General features: G+C 44.8%; 2 protein-coding genes across 3 annotated transcripts; both read left to right on the plus strand.

Moving 5' to 3' along the window:
• The first annotated feature begins 1,392 nt into the window (after positions 1-1,392).
• On the plus strand, positions 1,393-9,863 carry LOC308115154 (uncharacterized protein). 2 transcript variants are annotated; one of them, XM_080472529.1, is made up of 13 exons: positions 1,393-1,671; positions 4,026-4,144; positions 4,595-4,839; positions 5,180-5,303; positions 5,633-5,754; positions 6,409-6,495; positions 6,741-6,830; positions 7,437-7,525; positions 8,286-8,508; positions 8,618-8,740; positions 8,876-9,041; positions 9,254-9,342; positions 9,499-9,863. In XM_080472529.1, the coding sequence occupies exons 1-13, from the start codon at positions 1,582-1,584 to the stop codon at positions 9,594-9,596; spliced, it is 1,665 nt and encodes a 554-aa protein (XP_080328655.1). In that variant the 5' UTR covers positions 1,393-1,581; the 3' UTR covers positions 9,597-9,863. The 2 variants fall into 2 exon arrangements, with proteins under 2 accessions (XP_080328655.1, XP_080328656.1); XM_080472530.1 differs by lacking the exon at positions 6,409-6,495.
• Positions 9,864-10,968: 1,105 nt separating this feature from the next.
• Positions 10,969-18,313, plus strand: pianp (PILR alpha associated neural protein). The gene is made up of 5 exons (XM_080472370.1): positions 10,969-11,029; positions 11,247-11,656; positions 12,057-12,135; positions 16,039-16,185; positions 16,778-18,313. The coding sequence occupies exons 1-5, from the start codon at positions 11,019-11,021 to the stop codon at positions 16,797-16,799; spliced, it is 669 nt and encodes a 222-aa protein (XP_080328496.1). The 5' UTR covers positions 10,969-11,018; the 3' UTR covers positions 16,800-18,313.
• The last annotated feature ends 1,198 nt before the right edge of the window (positions 18,314-19,511 follow it).

Consider the following 19,511-nt stretch of genomic DNA (forward strand, 5'->3'; position numbering starts at 1 on the left):
GCACGAAAGTGACTCAACAACACCACAAAATTATGCTACAAGGGCACAGTGTTCCTTTAATCCTGGTTGGCTTACTCAAACAAGCATATATGAAGAATATGAACCACCCAGTTGACTCAAAAATGACTGTAGTTTGGGAGAATGAGTCAGTACATTCTTCACAAGGTGCATGGAATTGAGGAAGTTTGCATTCCTTGCTTTATTCATGCAAAACATTTATATTTATCAAATCAGTTTGTGTATTCATGATTAGATAACCACTGGACCTTTCAGTAAAGTAAAATATTGGAAATGCTTTCAGGTATACACAATTATAATCAGTGTATGTAGTATGTACCCACATACCTGCAGCTGTAGTGTATTTAAACTCACTCATAACACACATGCGTTACACACATATATTGCCTTGACACTGAAAAGAAAATAGCTTAATCTAATGCACACCCTGATGTTATTTCAGTGGTGAGTGTTTTGATATATTGTTACTGGAAAAACTGATAATTAATTGTCATAATGTAGATGATAACATCTATGTATTTCAGGTGCTTTCAGTTGTTCATATACAGGACATCTATTATAATAGTGTGTCCATTTATTGGTCTGTCACTTTGCTGGTGATAATATTTAATTTCATAGGTGATAGAAGAGATGTAAACATTTTCAGTTTTATACCATATTTTGTATTATTATTACTATTATTATTAGCTTTTTCTTTTTTTAAGTGGCAGGCTGTAAGTGAAGTAGATTACGTAAGATTGGTGCACGAAATTCACAGGTGACTTTCTCAACAGATTATTATTTAACCTGTAGTCAGGGTGGGGATGATTGCAATTAAGGCTGTTTCATTAGCAAAGAGGATCAGATTTTTTTTACACAGGCGCATAGCTTTGCATTCATTTCTAAATATGTGTTTTATTGAACAAATCAGTGCCAAGCTCAAGCTCCATTTATCTTTTTTTTCTTTACATTTTTTTTTTTTTTTTTAAAAACTGACAAGAAATGAGACCTGCTGGAAAAAAACTAAGGTGTTGTTGTAAATTGCGAGACCACGTTTTAAGATTTTTTTCCCATGTTTTATGTGGTGGTACAAATGAAATATCAGCAACGTTCTTATCTTATCTCATATTCTACAGTTTAACCGACAGAAGGAGAAAAAACGAGCTGCATTTGAACGCAGCACAGTGTAACTCCTCCGTCATCAGGTGGTAAAAGCCAGTTTCAGGTCTGGACTGAGAATTATAAACATTAAAAAAAATTGCCCCTGTGCACATCATCATGTTATTGCAATGAGCAAATACAGTACATGATGAAGTTTCCTCATTAAAAGCCGTTTCTTTCAAGCCTCCTTCACGGCCCACATGATGTCGCTGTTAGGACAGATATCACACCGCCGCTGCAGCGTCAACATCCGGCGACACGTCCCCCAACAACACCGCTCTGCCCTCCGATGGCTCTTTATTTATTAAAACATCCTCACAGCTTTTCATTTGCAGACGATGATTTGTCTTTGACGCTTTTTTGACAAGCCGAGAGCCACGCAGACAGTTTGAGGCGCAGTTAAAGCGCGACGCCTTGAGTCAAATGGGGGAAGTAAGGAAGCTGCAGAAGAAGTTGAGACAGATTGAGAATCTGGAAATAAAAATCAGTCTCACCCCAGAGGAGAGATTCAAGGTACAGAAACACTTCTGCGTTTTGCTTTCTATGTGATCTCGGTGTGTACTGGTGGACTTTGGCAAAGCCTGAAAAAGAAAATTCCCTCGGGATTAACAAGGCATTATGACTGTGGAGGCATCACACACACATGATCTGTCTGAAATGGAAATATTTCAAGCAAACCAAACCTGTGCCGCTTTTACACACACTGACCAAGATGATTGAGGTTTATTGATGCTGGTAGTGTATTGATGATGATGATGATGATGTACCTCCAAAGTGCAGGAAAAAAACACATCTCCTTAAAACCTGCAAAAACAGTGTTGGCATCATAAAGGCAGTGATTAGTATGAATTAATAATAAAGGTACAATGAATAATTTGACAGTTTTTGCCCCAGGAACTTTGGAGATCAGACGATCACACGTTGAGCAGAGTGCATCAGGAAAAATAATTATCAGGAACTTCTGGAAAGTCTGGGCTTGTTAAAGGGCAGGATCTGAACGCTATGAAGTATGGCCATGCCCTACAACAGTGATTTTTCTTTACTGGGCTGCTCCCTAATTGGCAACAGGAAAATAAATGTACACGTGGAGTCCCACACCTTTGCAGATGAAGATAATTTAGTAATGGTGAAAGTTGTGTGAAGTTCACAACAATGAATTACTGTAGGCCACAAGTTCACTTATTAATTTACCCGTGAACAATTGTGAACAAGTGATTAAAAACATACAAACACCTTCCTAACTCAAAGTGTACCACATAGAATTAAAGGCCCTGCCTCGAGGCTCTTTAGTGTTGCACTTCCATAGATGTTTGCAGACTTGTACTTTACACATGCACCTGAAAATGTACTTTACTACAATTTTGATGTATTTATCCTTCGATTGTCTGTTTCTCTGTTCCCATTTGTTCACTCTATTTACCCAACAGATATATTTACAGGTTACTATTGGTATCAAAAACTAAGCACGTTTTTAGGGTTTGCTTTCAGATATTGGATGCCATAGAATTCAACAAATGGGGCTTTTTTTCGTCATTTCCAGTGATTCATTGAACTCATTTAGGTTATAGTGACTGGTTTGTGGTTTTAAGGGTTCACCACTTAAATGTTGACTTTCATCCGATAAGATAGCTTCAATAAAACTGATACGGTGGCTGAAATGCTGCATGCATTGTAGTGGTCCTTTGACCCCAGCCTCACTGGATTCAAAAAGGGTCACTTTTACCAGCAAGGAGCCCGTTGACGTGCAGAACTGTGCTGGTAATCTGACACCAGAAAGAGAGAAATTCAATTCAAAAGTCAATTTTGCCTAATGTGAGATATGTGTGTCATATTGTCGTGGTAATTTGACGCCAGCCATGAGACATTCATTCATTTACAAGCAATGAGCATGTTGATGTGCATCATTATGCTTGTAATTTCACACCTGCCTCATTACTTCTGGCATGCTACTTTTTATACAGCAATCTCCCAATTCCTTTGTAGCATAGCAATCAATTGTAATTTAACCCCAGCCTCTTTGCTTGCAGAAAGCCTCTTTTTCAACAGCAAAGGGCCTGTCGATATGCTGCATTGTGCTTGTAATTTGACATCATCATTCGTCGCGGTAAACCAGCACATGAAAATATCTGCAGAGAGCTGATATTAACTCATCCACATGTTGTTTTCATCCACGGAGTTACTTAAGCTTGCAATGAATTCTGTTTTTGTTTAACACCGCTGTGAAATTTGGTGTGTGTCGGAAAATACAAGAAAGCATCAAAGGTTGTCCTTTAACCGTTTTGCAGTAAACAGAAATGAGAAGCTGTAAAAATATAATGTGCTGCTGCTGGCTGTGGAAAGTAGTGTAGCTCAAACGATGGTCAGCTAGAAACATTATTGCTGCTCTTACATGCATAATGATGATTGAATATCGTAATAATACAGTGGCAGGGGTTATTCCCCTGCCAAAAGACTGTATTTCCCTAAATGTAGCCCAGTAAGTTTCTCCTGTCCTGTAAATTTCTTGATAAATTTCACTGCCCTGTTATAGAAAATGTCCACAGTGACACTGGCAGGAGATAAACTTCATAAGACAAATAAAACACGTTTTACTTTAGGGTGAGAAGTACGTGATAAATAATCCCAGTAATACATCGGTGGGGTGCTCCTTTAACAAACAGCCATTTAACATACAGTAAAACTGACATGCCCACTCATTCACTCATGCATATTTCAAAGCTCAGAGTCTCGGTTCAGGCGTGCGGCGTATGCTCGCAAGCTTCACCCTAATAAATCGAGACAGGTCGAGTATGTCGGTTGTGCATATAAACAACTTGTGGATTTAGCAGCTGGGTTTACAACCAATCTCGTGCCTTCTTCCCTCTCAGATCTCCAGGAAGGCGGAGCTGCGTTCCAGATTGGCTGAGCTTCAGCTGCAGCTTTTTGGCCCGCAGCAAACTCTTGGGATTGTGGGAGACGGAAAAAAGGAGAAGATGAAAAGACAAGTGTAAGGAAGTGTGGGAGAGGTACCAGCAAGGGGGGGGGGGGGGGGCAGATGGAGAGAAGTGTAATTCTTCAAAAGCAACAACATTCACTTTGAAGCTTTTGATCTTTCCTGTATGTCTATCCAAAACACATTGGAGGTCAAATTCTGTCACACTTTTGCGAAAATGGGACTTTACCCCTGTCTAATGTAAACAGCTTTATTGAACATCAGCCCCTCGGTTCGGGCTGTAAATCAACGCAGTCGATCATATATACAGTAACTTGAAGCTCACCTAAACAGATGTAGCATTTTTTTTAATACACAAATTAGGAGCTCATTAGGAAAGAGTTTTTCATTTGCAAGAAGTTTGAGAATCCTCAGGTATCGTTTGGCGCGCCGTCACAACGGATGCTGTGTTTGGCGTTTGCATCTCGATTATTTATTCAGCTCCTGCTTTCTGCTCTGGCATAGGGAGGATGCCCCAGAGGCCCTTCCATCACAGACGCCTCCAGCCTCCAAGATCCTTAAGGGAGAAAAGAAGTCCAAAGCTCAAGCTACGCCAGCAGTGGCTGCCAGGCAGAGCGAGGTGGGAGAGGAAGCGGCGACAGACAGACAGGGGGAAAGGACCGAGCCGGCCAAGGTGTCGGATCCCTGTCGGGACGCGTCAGGAGGCTGCGCACACTTTGAGGAGGAGCAGCAGCAACGGCGACAGGAAGGTATAGCCATTATTAAGAATGGTGGCTTAAAGACAGTGTCATTACACTTTATGGCAGGCAGTTTAAAATACAGAGCGGTGCCCTAATTTGCGATTAACATCTAAAATCAGATTATACATGCCCCGAGGAGTCCTAACAAGCCGGTGTGGCTGCCAGTATTAAAACCAACAGGCTGCACTTGCTTCCCTGAAGACAGGGCCCACGGTTTGCATCCTCGGAGCTAAATTAGCCCCACGCATTTGCAGTGGCAGACTAATCCATATTGAAGAACGGTGCAGATTAACCAGCCGGCATGCTGATGAGTCAACACTGCTAATTGCACAAATCATTTCTTTTACAGAAGCTGAGTTTACATCCCTCAAAGTGTCGTGGGAGAAGGCAAAGTTTCGCTTGCGGGTGCTGGAGGGTCACAACGACATAGTCACCTGCGTGGTTGCCGTTGACAACCTGGTGGTTTCTGGAAGGTAAGGGAGACATGAAGTTCATTTGCATAATGGATGAGCACATTTCAAGTAATTTATCACTTAATAGGCTGCTGCTCTCTCCCTCGCTGTTTGACACGTTTTTGTTTTTCTTCCCCCGCCCCAATGACTTGAAGTGAATCTCTTGCGGTTTATGTCGAACGCCTTTTAACTTTCCGCCTTCTCTCTCTCTCTCTCTCTCTCTCTCTCTCTCTCTCTCTCTCTCTCTCTCTCTCTGTCTCTCTCTCTCTCTCTCTCTCTCTCTGTCTCTCTCTCACTCACTCACTCACTCACTCACTCACTCACTCTCCCCATATTTTCCTCCTCTCAAGTCGTGATACAACTGTGAAGGTGTGGCATGTTCCCACGGCAACAGAGCAGAAGAACATGGGAGGTCATACTAGTGGGGTCACCTGTCTGTCTGCGCCTCCCCCTGAGTACTGCAAGAGGCTGGGTGAGGACACGAAGACACACACACACACACACACACACACACACACACACACACACACACACACACACACACACACACACACACACACACACACACACACACACACACACACACACGTGTGCATGCAGACATGCGTCCGCAGCCTTACATGTCGGCCGACGTGCGGCTGAGTAATGCCTGTGTCCCGTGTGCTGGTAATTATAGGAGCAGTTCATCAGATCAAGCCCAGTGAGAGATAACCTCTGTAGACACTTTAGAGACTTCGCTGTCTGAAGCAGGCAGCCTTCCATCATTTGAACTCCAAAGCCCTCTCCGGCTCTCCTCCTACACCTCCCTCCCCACCTGCTTCCCCAACCTAAAATACCAAGTCTGGGAGTGTAGCGCGTTTAATGATGAGCCACCGTCACATCGTGTTCATACACTAATTATTTGCCTCCTTTTTAAAAAGTCATGTTTATTCTCTTTTGTCTTCTTCCTCTGATGTCCGTTCTCATTTTGTGCATCATCATTTATTTAGAGCTTCTTGTCAGCTTAATCTATTTTTCCTCATCTTTTCACCCTCACTATGATCCCTGCTCCCTCGCCACCCTCCTCCTCTTCCTCTTCCTCCTCTGCCCCCTCCTGCTCTTTTGTCTGTGTTTGCCCTCTCTCCAGCCTGGTCCTTGTCTTTGTCCGACAAAGAGAGGTTTATTTTGAGTGGCTCTGCAGACTGCTATGTGAAGATCTGGGCTCTGAGCATTGGTACGTTAAAGTGCGCGCACACACACACACACACACACACACACACACACACACACACACACACACACACACACACACACACACACACACACACACACACACACACACACACATATATAAATATATTGTGGATGGAGCCTGAGGGTTTCGCCTGTGAAGCTTGTGCACATCATAATCAATGTATGCCTGTGTGACTGATGGCCTGCATCCTGTCCATTAAATTAGAATTTTACTGTTACCTCCAGGGCAGTGTGTTAAGTCTATCTACACATTCAACGCTGTGACTGCGCTCTGCTTTGTGCCAGAGGAAGACGGCTACATCATCAGTGGATCAGGTGTGTTTTTTTGTAGAGTTTGTGCAGACAGCAGGTGACTGTGCAAAAGTTTGAGAGAGGATATCACAAAGTAAGAATGCTCTTAAGAATAGTTTTTTATTTCATAATTTTTATTACTTGCAAAATGAATAAAAATTAGATCGTGACCTTTTAGTAGTAAGCACAGATCTTCTGTGCATGACTGTGGGAGCTATACCATTACTTCCAGGACTCCTAATTATCACTCTGAGAGAGCATATAATCACATTAGCTGTTTGACTGACATTATTGTATTCCGCTGCAGAGGAAACCAGGAAGCAATCGGAGGGTTTCCTGTTGGTATTGCATGATACATTTCTTTTAGACATGCCTAAAGCCATAGCATAGTGCTGGATGTGAGGCATTGTTTCCTTCCAGCTCGTCTTTACATCTTTACTAATGTGTATGCAGAGTCTGATACTGTGGCATCATGTGTCAGTAAGTTAGAAAACGTATCACGGAGCCGAATCAGAGAGATGGAAACCTGTAGTTGAGGCAGTCAGGCTCAGGTGGGTTGACCGTGACCAACAATAATGACTGCCAGTCGCCTGTCAGCACACATTAACCTCACACTCTGTCACCCTGCAGACGGGGGGAAAGTTCAAGCCTGGAGCTGGCACACTTTCCAAAACTGTCAGTCAGTCAACGCTCACCAGGAAGCAGTCACCTCCATCCAGGTGGGTGTGATCCACCTGCTGACCACAACACTCTCTCCACACTGAGGACGCTCAAGCTGTTTTCATTTGCAGCCTATTTTTAACAACCAACCGACTGACACAAAGACATGCCAACGTTTTTTTTTTTGGTTTCTTTCTGTAGACACTGTCTGAAATGGTTTTAGAACTCTTGATTAGTAATTTGTGAAGAAAGTCTCTTCTCAAGAAATCAAATGGCTGTATTTCTACACTCTTATCCTCACACCAACCTTCCCTGTTTATTGCTTTCAAATGGAAATCAAAGATATTTGTTGAGATGTAAGCCGTGGAGCTCGTCCAATTTTAGAGCACACTGTATGTATTTTGAGCAAAAAAAAAGCCTTTTCATGAATATTGAAACCCAAAGCTGCATATGAATTTTTTTTTTTTCGATTTGCAATCAACATAATATGCCCAAAGCATTAAAGCGTAACACGTCATTGTCACCCGCTTTGTTATTTATCAAGCAACACGCACAATTCATTTATAACCCACAGCAGCACAGAAACATTTTTAAACTGTTCACACTTCTGCTTTGTTATTTGCATAAAGATGCATGCTCTCTCCTATCCTTTCTTGTCTTTGTCTCTGTCTCGCACACACACACACACACACAGCCCCTTCTTATTCATTTGCAATAACGTACTTACACTTTCCTTTCCTCTCACACGCATGTGCATGTACACACATGTTGTAAAGATTTAAATCACCATGACAACAGTGTCTCTCGTGTCTTCCACAGTCTCAGGGTCCGCTGGTGTTCAGCGGTTCGGCTGAGGGGGGGGTGTCTGTGTGGGAGAATCGGTGTTCGGATCGAGACCCCCTGAGGCTGCTGCAGCATTGGAGCGCCCAGGTGACGGGTGTCGGAGGGGGGACAGGCGGCCGACTGACCCTCAGCCCAAGAGGGGACCGAGTGTTTCTGGCTCACGGTCACGCCTGCATCAAGATCCTGCACTGGAGGACAGGTGAGCCTTGAAACCTGGCGTGTGTGCGTGGAAGAGGAAAAACTGAACGGAAGGTAGAAGTGGAACATTTGCATTATTCTTCCACTGAACATCTGTCCAATTATCACAGGAACGATGTCCAGATTGACCAATCACAGCAGCATCACGGGTGTAACAGATTGTGTTCACCAGACAGGAGGCCTCCTAATTGGCTCCTGCTATGATGTGGCGAACGGAGACAGCACGCTAAATTGTGAGTCGCAGAGTAAACATGGAGTTACTCAGTTTACTGTGAGGGTGAAAACACAATAAGGAACTTGGAGCAAAATCGAAAGCATTTTCTGTCCCTTGACCTCATCTCCCATCATCGCGTCTCTCCTCTCTGCAGTGTTCTCACTGCCTCAGTGTCGGTATCTGGCCTCGCTGACCTGGCCCGAAGCTCCCAGAATCCTCTGTTTTGCGGCATGGACTACGGGGAGCGGAGACCATCGGTGGGTCACTGGAGGTCGTGACCTCATCGTATGGGAGCAGCTCCCCAATTCTGGACGGCAGAGGTGGGTTGAAACACTGGTCGGCACCACCGAGCTCAAAAGGTTTCAATCTAAAATGCTCCGCTGTTATCTTGATTTGAATATTCATGATTTCATCTGAGGTCAACTGCTGGACTAATTCTAAAGCTACACTGGGATTTATGATATGCTAATGGTTTTTGACACACACCCTCAATCGATATGTGTTTAATTAACTGCTGGTGTAACTGTTAAAGGGGTGATGTCACAGTTAGGAGAGACAGTCGAATGGATTCGTGCCTGCTGGAGTCGGAGGGAGACACAGAAGAAGATGCAGAGACCGACGGTACAGAGACACACACGCTGCAGCTTCACACGTTTTCACGTCTTTGTTGGGTGACTCACACACACTTAATGAGTTACCATAAAATTGAGGATTACACAGTTAGTGTTCGGTGATGCATGTCGTGACGAATCCTTACGACTTTCTTGTCAAATTTAGAATATGACGTCGACAACGGCAATGAAGAGAAAGACGAGAGGTCTGACGGTGCCGAGGTCGGAGGGTCTGGCTATTGGCTCCGTTGCATTCTACAGTGACACCTCCACAGTTTCTCATGCTGAGGACACCGCGGCCTGCAGACATGAAGAGGAAATGAGAGGGTGGGAGCGCCGTGACAGAAGAAGGAGGGTTCGGGGGAGTGGAGTGTGGCAGCCTGGGTATCGGTGTTAGAGGAGTAGCATATGGATGGAGAAAGTCGGCGTGTTTGTGTATGCGTGTGTGAGTGAGATCGGCAGATCGTTTTATGTAAATATTATTTTCACAATAATAAAGCTGTCACACCGTGACTCCCACCTCCAAATTTGCATTTCTTGTTGTCCTTCTTTATTTCCTCCTGACCCTGGCGCTTCTTAACACACAAGTTCACTGCCCTCGCGCTGCGACCGCCGTGAAAGAATGTAAATTAAATTTCATTCCATCTTCATTCCCATCACTTCTTTGTTCTCCCTCTCCTCCTCTCCGTCTATATTTTAAGTCTTTCTTCCCTCTTCGGGGTGTCCTTGCTGTTTTTGTAAACATAATTGAGGAGGGTTTTTTTTTTTTTCTTGAACCTCCAGCTTCAAAATGAGCTTATTAATGTTGTCCTCGGTATCATTTCTCTTTGCCTTGTCAAATTAATTTCTTTTCCTCTGTGTCCATTTAATTGAACCCGTTTAGAAAAAAAAAAACACAACATAATTAGCATTTAAATCTCTTTCCTACAGTCTCTTGCCCTCCACACGCCGCTCTCTTTCTCTCCTCTCTTACTCTAGCGGACTCTACATGTCTCTGTCGCTAAGGCAACCGATGCTTTTTTTTTTTTCTCACTTGCTCTCCGTATCTCCCCCTTTCTCTCTGTCTCCTCTCATTCCCTCTCTCCACTGCCAGAGGTAGGCATGATAACTGATATATGTCGGAGTGTGTGTGTGCGTCTGTGTCCGTCTCCCGGTGTGCTCGTGTGTCTCCAACTGACATTTCTGTGGCATTTAGGCTGTAGTTGAAAATGGGAAGTTGCCTCTGCGCTCAAAGTGCCAGAGAGAGTATTGGCTCCATGCATGATGCCTTTAATGATGATTAATGTGCTGAGCTCAGGTGTGTGCACTGTGAGTGTGTGTGAGAGGGCAGAACAGACAATGAGTGGGTATTTCTGGATGTTTTGGCATGCAGATGTGGACTCTGCATGAACATGTGGTGCATAATTGAGCGTTAAATGTAAAATGCCCAGAGGAGTCGGTTTTTTTCTTTTTCTTTCTTTTTCTGTAAAAGGTGACAGTTGGCTCCCTGCCAAATACTCTTGCTGGTGTCTGTGTTTACATGTTGTTTCTTTTTTTTTTTTTTTTAATGTGACAACATAGAGGAAGAAGACAAAAGCTGGACCCTCCCCCTTTCTCTCCCTCTCTCTTTCCCTCTCCTGCCCCTGTGTTTAATCTTACAGAGAGAGATGATCGGAGAAGAGGAGTCTCAGTGAACAGAGCGAAGCGATGGAGAGATGGTAAGATGAATAGTTCGAGGTGGAGGGATGTATGGGATGCACATGTGTAAAATGTCATGCTGAGTGATGACTGGCATAGGGAATTAATGTCTCAGCTGTTGAGGTTGTGCATGTGGACAATTCATGTTCTTCTCATAACTCCTCTGTCACTCCACTTCCTCCTATTTTTTTCTCCTCACCTCTTTTTTTCCCCCCCTTCTTTTTCTCTAAACTCCAGCTCCATCTCTCCTGTCGCACGACTGACTGCACTCATCTCCCTCCTCCTGGTTGCTCTGGTGACACAGCCCTCCACCTGTAACCGTGACGACAGAGAGGGCGAGGAGCAGGTAGACGCCCTGTCGGTCCAGCTGTCCGTCACAGCGCAGGTCACACCCACTCCTCTGTGGGCGGTGGTCTGGGGTCCCACGCAGCCGCTGGAGGATGAGACCTACCACTTTCTCTCCAGCCAAGAAAACGACCACCTGCTCCTGCACGGGAGCCAGCAGGAGGCCAGCACCGCCACGTCGGAGGACTGGGCTTACCCCGATGCGAGCCTGCCTCCCCGAGAGAAGGCACCACTGGAGTCCAGGAACCAGGAGGGAGTGGAGGGCGGAGGGACAGAGGCGGAGGAAACAGAGCCTGAGGAAGGTGGGCATCGGGAGACGCACATGATGGATTTCTAAATAAGGGTGGTCATGAGCTACAGTTCATGTGAATACACACCACACACCGGGAGGACTCCAGGGAATTAGCTGTCACCAGGGTGAAGGCTGACACTCTGCTGTGTGCAGCAGGCTGTGTCTGTGGCGGGGGAATGCCTAATAAAGTTCTCATCACTCACAGAGAGGAGTCGGCCGCTGTCAAAACTACCAAATACAAAGAAGACGTCATCGGATCGCCGTTATAGTTGGAGGCCAGAGTCTTGCACATCTAATTTCATGTTTCAGCTGGCTTCATTAGTTGCACCTTTTTTTTTTTTTTGTCTGGATACAATTATACATGGCGAGAGTCTGAGATTAGTAACTGCATGAGTGTGTCTGTGTTACAGTGGACCCTCAGTTCTACGTCACCGTGACCATCTCATCTCTGCTCATCCTGACAGCAGTCGTCATTACAGCCAAACTCTGGTAGGAACCTAACCTTTACACTCCAAACTCTGTTCGTGCGTGTGTGCATGAGACATATAAATTAACTGGTTATTGCGGAACATAAATTAATGATCAGTCGGCTTTCTGGACACCTGTGCCTCAGCAGGAAGCTGCATTTCTGCTGATTAAATCACCTCTTGGGTTTTTGTTGTTGTTTTTTTCATGACAAAAGTTAAGGACTGCACAATTTCCAGACTATGGTTTGCACAAAGGCAGGTTCAGCTCAGTGTGAGCTCCAGAAGAATCTGCATTCATTATTACGTCAGCATATTGGCATACTCATTTGGACGCTTTTAAGCAACAGTAAGCGAGATTGTTTTAACCATTTGAATGTCATAAGTTATCATTTAAGTTATCTCATAGACATCTGTGTATTGTGCTGCAGGGATTTAAAACTGTGTGGAGCTAAGTGGTATGGTGGTGTAGTGGTTAGCACTCCCACCACACACTGCGATCCCTTGTTCGGGGCCTTTCTGCATGGAGTTTGCAGGTTCTCCCTGTGTACAAACCGACATTACTCCGATAGTCCAAAATTATGCGTTGAAGTGTGATAGCTGACTGTAAATTGAACGTATGTGTGTGTTTGTTCACGTGCACGTGTTTAGCTTTTTAAAGTGTTAAGTGCGTACCTTGTCTTCACCCATGATGAGTTGGAATTGCGATATAAGAGGGACGAGGGGGAAATGAAGTATAGACTTAACTAAGTGCTCCGAGGTCACTTTACCTCATAACACCACTTTTTACCACAGGGGCGATGTAGTGAGCCAATGTCGTAAGTGGAGACAAAACAGGCGTCAACACAGTAAATGATAAAACTCAAAGAAAACCTTACTACTGCCACCCAATGGGGAAAAGGGCCATGGCACCAACTTTATATACTGCATCTTTAAAACTCAGAGGGTCAAATGAGGTAACTCAAATACAGCTATTTCCGAGGCATTCAGGACAGCATTTAGCTTGAAGGGGAATACAATAACATTGTTTTTTTGGAATAGTAGTTTCTTTTCTACTAGAACAGCAAATATGCTGAGTTCAAGTGAAGGTTTGCCCTGAACTGTGGCATCTAGCCTTGGAATTATGATCCCACTTAGAAGTTAAACCTGAGGTGTCATGAGATATAACAATTTATAAAACATAATTCTGCTGCAAAGAAAATAGGTAACTCTTTGCAGATTTGTATCTTGTTAATTACTTGATAATCACATTTCCTCAACTTCAGGACAAGATTAAGAAGACAGTGAAGATGAGTAGACTGAGTTTGGCTAAACACATTGTTGACTTAGGAATTAGTTTATAGTGACAATGGGATTGATGATGCTGTTTAGTAAAATACAGGTTTCTGTTTTATTGACTTGCAGGTAGAGACGGAAATGTAGACCTTTACAGATGTATGGGGATTTATAAGGCATCCAGATGTTTTTAGTTTTTGCTCAAAAAAAGATAGAAATATAATACTACTAACAGGAAGAGGAATAGTGATATCTTAAAACTCTGACAACAATTGTGAAACCCTTCATAGTGTTTCCATACACACGTCGAGGCATTCATCTCGTCCGTGTGAATAACATTGAAGATTACATAATCTGTCTAGTTTGTCCCCCTTAAATAGTGAGAGCTCAGCAATCGCTTCCCAACTAATGACTTTATAGTTAACAACGTCACAGTTGGCACAAACACGCCATTCAGAGCTATTGAGGTTGCAGTGATTAAACATTTACTACAACCATCGGAAAAGGAGGGGAGAACAAAAACCACTCTGATCCTTTGCCTCGCAGGCTCCATGAGTGTCTGTGTGCATTAAGAGCACACCGGCCATTAAACCTCCTGGAGCAGGGTGGAGAATCTCAAGCTTATACCATACGTTTTCAGGGCGGGGAGGTGGTGCTCGCAACACACATGGTCATTATCTGGAAATAGGGAGTCATCTATGTGATGGACCGGAGCACTTCCACGGTTTGCTGATCAAACCAATAACATCTCGTTGATTTGACCACAGGGACTCTTTTTCCACGCATCCACGCTCCCTCTTCTTTCTCAGTTTTTCCATGCACACGTTGAGATTTTTTTCTCTCTTCTGTTTCCTCACTGTAATTCCCCTATCTGCACATCTCACCTAAATTCCAATTGTGTTACCCCCCCCCCCCCCCCCATTTCATTGCCTGAATCTGTGTGATTTGTTCTCCTTCATAGTCTCTTTTCATTCTCTCTCTTAATCTTAGTTTTGCTTCCACACTCCCACATTATCTTCCCTCATTCCCAGTTTAACCCTCCATTCTCCCTCAACCTCCAAAGGATTTTTCTCTTTCTTTGAGTTCTCATGTTGCTCCGTTTCTTTAGGGTTCTCACTTTTTTTTTTTAACCAGTTATCGTCACTGCGTTACTACACCGCGTGCCTGTGTCTGCACAGTCGGTTCTCCTCTTATCTCCCTCACCAGTCTCCTATCTCTCCCAGCACCGCCAGTCTGGCTGCAGATCCACAGATAATCCTCCAGCTTGCTGTGAGCTGATACACGATAAGCCCCCCTTTTCTCTCTGTTCCTGAGACTGGCCTTCACTCTTGTTTCGATAACTTACTCTCCCGGGCCCTTGCCGTGGAGTGAAATCCACGAGCTCCCGCTGAATTCAGAGTGGCATTAACAATGGTTCATACTGGTGACATGGCAAGCAGCTCCTTTATATAGGCTGGCTCGTCCTTCAGTGTCATAAATGTGTAAGTAACACCATGTGTTAGATGGAGAAAGTGCCACAGAATGAAAGGGAGGGGGTCTACAGATGGACTCGAATCATAGCAGCCTATAGAGGAAATTGGCCATCGTCCAGTTCATTATGATTATAGAAGAGCAGCATATGTGCTCAGTCGATTTTCCCAGGCCCTAAAATTGTCAGTGTGTCTAATGTTATCAAGTGTGTCTGTCTGTGTGTGTGTGTGTGTGTGTGTGTGTGTGTGTGTGTGTGTGTGTGTGTGTGTGTGTGTGTGTGTGTGTGTGTGTGTGTGTGTGTGTGTGTGTGTGTGTGTGTGTGTGTGTTGAGGAGAGTGGGCCAGACGAGGACAGGTGTTACTGAGGGGGAGGATGAGGGGGAGGATGAGGGTGTAGCGTGGCTCTAATGGGTCTGAGGAACAGCTTTGTTGTGCTTCTTAAGTATTCTTAAGAGCCTGAACCCGTGACACTCCACCGTGTCTTCACCGTAACTCACGCTCCTCACAAAAGTAACGGCATGACACCTCGGTGATACGTCACCCCTCTGTCCACTTCGTTGCCTTGTTGCACCCTCCTCACCTCGCCCCTTCCGGCTCTCTCCCCCGTCCCACGGTGATGTCTCCTTCCCATTTCTCGCTCTGCCACCCTCTCCCCTCTGACAGCGTTTTAATGAGTCCGATGAGTGCCGTAATTCTCTCTCACAGTGGCAGCGTAATGTGTTCGCTGATGCTAAATGGCTCCTGATGCTCTCCGACTTTGTTTCTCTGCTTCACGCTCCTCTTTTTTCTGCTTTCTCCCCTCATTTTTCCCTCTTTGCTGTTCCCTTCATTTCACCTTCCCTCTCTATCATCGTCTGCTATCTGCCGCTCCCTCTCTAACCTTCTCACACTGTAATACCTGTGCCTCTCAAACTCCAACTTTCTGCCTCATCTCTTTATGTACCCGGCCGCTTTGTCTTCTTCTTTTTTCAACCATCTCCCTCAATTCTGCTCTGTTCCTACTCTTATCTTGCGCCGCTCTTCCTCACTCTTTAAGTTTTCATCCTCTTCTATCTCCTCGCCATCCTTATCGCTCCTCTTTCCACCCCCCACCCCCCCCGCCAAATTTCCTCCCCATCTCTATCGCTTCTCTGCCTCACTTTCTCTCTTCTCCATTTATCTGCCCGACTATCCATCTCCCCCAGTTACGATCGCAGCTGTTCCCAGCATCCGCCCCCGCTTTCCCGTGGCGTGGCCCCCCCGCTCACCCTCGCACTTCCTCGCTCCCTCGCTTCAGAGGACAGCCGGCAGACGCTGCACAGCGCCTCCTCCTCCTTCACCGACAGGGAGAGGTAATGAGTCGCCTCACCAGCCTCGCACAGACCCAGCCTGTTTGAGTCTGAGTCTATATATGAGTCTGATCGTGCATGTGTGAGTCTGCCAGCACCTCTGGATTTAAAGTTTGCTTCTTTCTGTGTCGAGAGGGTGCACATGGAGTATAATTGGACACCGGAGCTATTCTCTGTGGAGTATTCAGGCCTGAAGTGTTGGTGCTGCTGTAAGATGTATCAGTGTTTTAAACTCCCTCTCCAGATGAGTCATTGTGGGCCTATGAAAAGGCGCCTAGCCACCGTCCATGAAATGATGCTTTTATTCGAGGGCATTTAAAGTTAATCTCAATCAGGATAATTATAGAGCCGCACTCCAGCGCTCTTATTCACTTCCTCCCCCCCCCCCCGTCAGCTTCTCCTCCACCTTCCTCCTTCTCTTCCGTCTCTCCCATCGCCACCCTGTCTCGGTCCCCTGTGATGCAGCTTTCCGTTTGCATGTACACCACTTTATCAGCTTCAGGCCTTTGTGCTCCACTTCTCTTTTCTTTTGGGCTCCAAAGCCTCTTACACCATTCAATCTTGCTTTTCCCCTTCTTTTCTCTCTTTGTGTCAGGATCCCAGTTGTGAACCTCTGAGGTGACTGTTTTTCCACATGATAAACACTGCTATGGGGGACTGAGGAGGAACATCAACACGACCAGGGGGTTTGCCCGCAGCGCCATTTTATTTTCTCTGAAACTGTGAAATGAATTCAGGGAACCCAGGTATCCAGCCATCACAAAATCTCCTCTTCCCTGAGGTCTAAAAAAAAAATAAAAATCCAAACTCATCTCCCCGCAGTTCAATCCCCCCTCTGTTTTGTCTCCTCCTCTCTGTAAATTCCTTTTCTTGCGTTCCTGCGTCACTGTGACCCGTTTTCCCACCTTTTATTTGGCCCCGAGCTCTGCCAAGATATCCAACAGCTCTGCGCTTCGACCTGCCATGACTAATTCACAAACAAGCAGTTTAACAGCCATGCAACATCCCATTACCCCCACGAAATGCCCTACCTGTGCTTCCACAGCTGTTTCTAGGGATTCAGCTGCACGTGTGAAGCTGTTCAGCATTAATGCCAATCCAGCAGACTGTTTTTTTTTTATCAAGTGACACTAAAAATGCAGCACACGTGAGTAGACTTGCATCTGGCCTGTAAACGGTTAAAAAGCCATTCTCAGCATCTCCAAACACTGAACGGGGTATTTCACAAAGCTGGTTGGCACGGCTGTAGCCAACGGGCAATGTGTTTAACATGTCACGCTCCAAAAACTGCTGTTTATTCCCCGCTTTGGGCGCCTGAAATGCAAATAGTGTGGCTTTTTCCCTCCGCAGTATGTAGAAGAGCCTGTTTGGTTTCAGTTTTTCCTCATGATTTGTTCTCTTAATTATCTGGCTGACGTTCTCTGCTCTTTGTCGAGCCTCTGTGAGCACACTTGCTGGACTGTGTAGAGGTGCGTTGTTAGGCATAGAGCCCTTCCAGTGGTGGGGATAAAATATTCAGAATGGGAATAGAAGAACCATTCCTGCTGAAAAATCAATGCTTCCCGAAGGCCTGGATGCTACACGACAGAGACAGAGACACATTGTCATGGAAATGAGCATCAGCGAACTGCACGTGATCAAAGGACTGAAGTTACCGTGACATGTTTTTTTATTTTTCTCTCTCTTTTTTTTTTTTTATTACTCAATCTGGAAATCGAAAGCGTCATCGTTCCTCTTCATAACCTGATAAACCGTCTTGGGTGCACCAAAGGAAATAAGTACATCAAGGAGCATCATTTCTGTATCTCCTTCCAATCTGCATGTATACACTTTAAGAAACCTGTGAGAGTTGCTTCAAATCTATTATTTATAAAATGTCTATTTTATCAGTGTCTTATAGAACCTTTCAAAGCCAAATGTCAGTTTGTTGTTTAGCAGATTTTCTAAGCAGCTTTGAAACATGAGCTCCGTCCGATTCCACACACTTCCACGACAGACATATTGCTGGTGGCATCATGTGTACTTTGTGCAAACCTCCGGTTATCCAGTCTTGTGATTTTTAGTAGCATTCCTGTAGAAATGTGGTCTTCTTGTACCATGGAAGTTCAATAAAGACTCAACGCTGGCATTTTAGCTTTGTGTCCGTTTATTTCTTTGCATGCTGAGTGAATTCTCCTGGGAGCGCTGCGGTCTGCAGTGCTTTATGGGAAGGATAAAGCTTACACTGTGTATTTTTAAAGCTACCCCTGTATCCTAATCTTTTTCCTCCCTGAAGTGAACATTTAGTCCACTGCATTGCACTGCATTGATTTTGAACCGTTTGGCATTAAAAAGACTTACATGTGCCAATCATGTTTTTACTGCTGAGGAGCATTGAGGGAGCTGCATGCGTCTGAAGCGTTTCCTTTTCTCCTCACTCCTCACCTAACCCTCCTATGGATTCCTCTAAGATTATCAGGATGCTAAGCAAGAATTTCCTCTGTGTACAGTTTTTCAAACAAATGTCAATAAAAATCAAGGAGGGCATGAAGAGGGAAATGCCACTCGAATATATTGAGATTCCTCACCCGTCTGCTGCACACTGAGCGTTTCCATCTCCTGTGGGCATTGACTGATCAATCAAAGTAATTGATTGGCTGGGTTCCACTTGGAAGTTTTAATGGCCGTGTAGTTATGACACACACACGGCAGCAGGCTCCGCAGCAATCTGTCAGCACGATGGATAAACAACTCGCGCGAAAAGTTAGGCGTGAACTCCTGCGTGCAGTCACCGCTCACATGCTCACACCTATGATAAAAACACACACGACTCCTTCTCTTTCCAAATTACGCATATGGCAACTACCCCTCAGCCACCCGCAAACACCTTGCGAGGTGTACAGCTGTTAGACTTCGCAGCTCCAGTCTGATTAAAAAAAAAAAAAAAAACGCAAACCAGTGAAGCTCAATCACACCGACTGAAATTAACACCACTATTAATAGAGGTGAGGTGGAGGAATGGGGGGAGGGTTTAAAGAGTTGCATGCTAACGGAAAGGGGATCATAATTTTCCTGTCTTTTCTCCCATTAGCTGTTGAGGCTGGTCAGCTAATCACCACCATTAACGTCATCCGAGATGACAGAGGAGAATTTAGAGAAAACTGAATGGGAAGAGTGAGTGGTGGACTGGACGGGCGTGATGACGGCAATTTGGACTATGATGGAGGTACAAGGAAGGGTGGTGTGCAATTTCAACAGGCAATTTTGACATTGAAATAGAAGCTCTGGGCAAAACATACTCATATAAAATATGAATGCCCTTAGTGTGTGTGTGTGTGTGTGTGTGTGTG

This window comes from Lipophrys pholis (genome assembly GCF_963383615.2).
Source record: "Lipophrys pholis genome assembly, chromosome: 9".
In the NCBI taxonomy this organism is placed as follows: Eukaryota; Metazoa; Chordata; class Actinopteri; order Blenniiformes; family Blenniidae; genus Lipophrys; species Lipophrys pholis.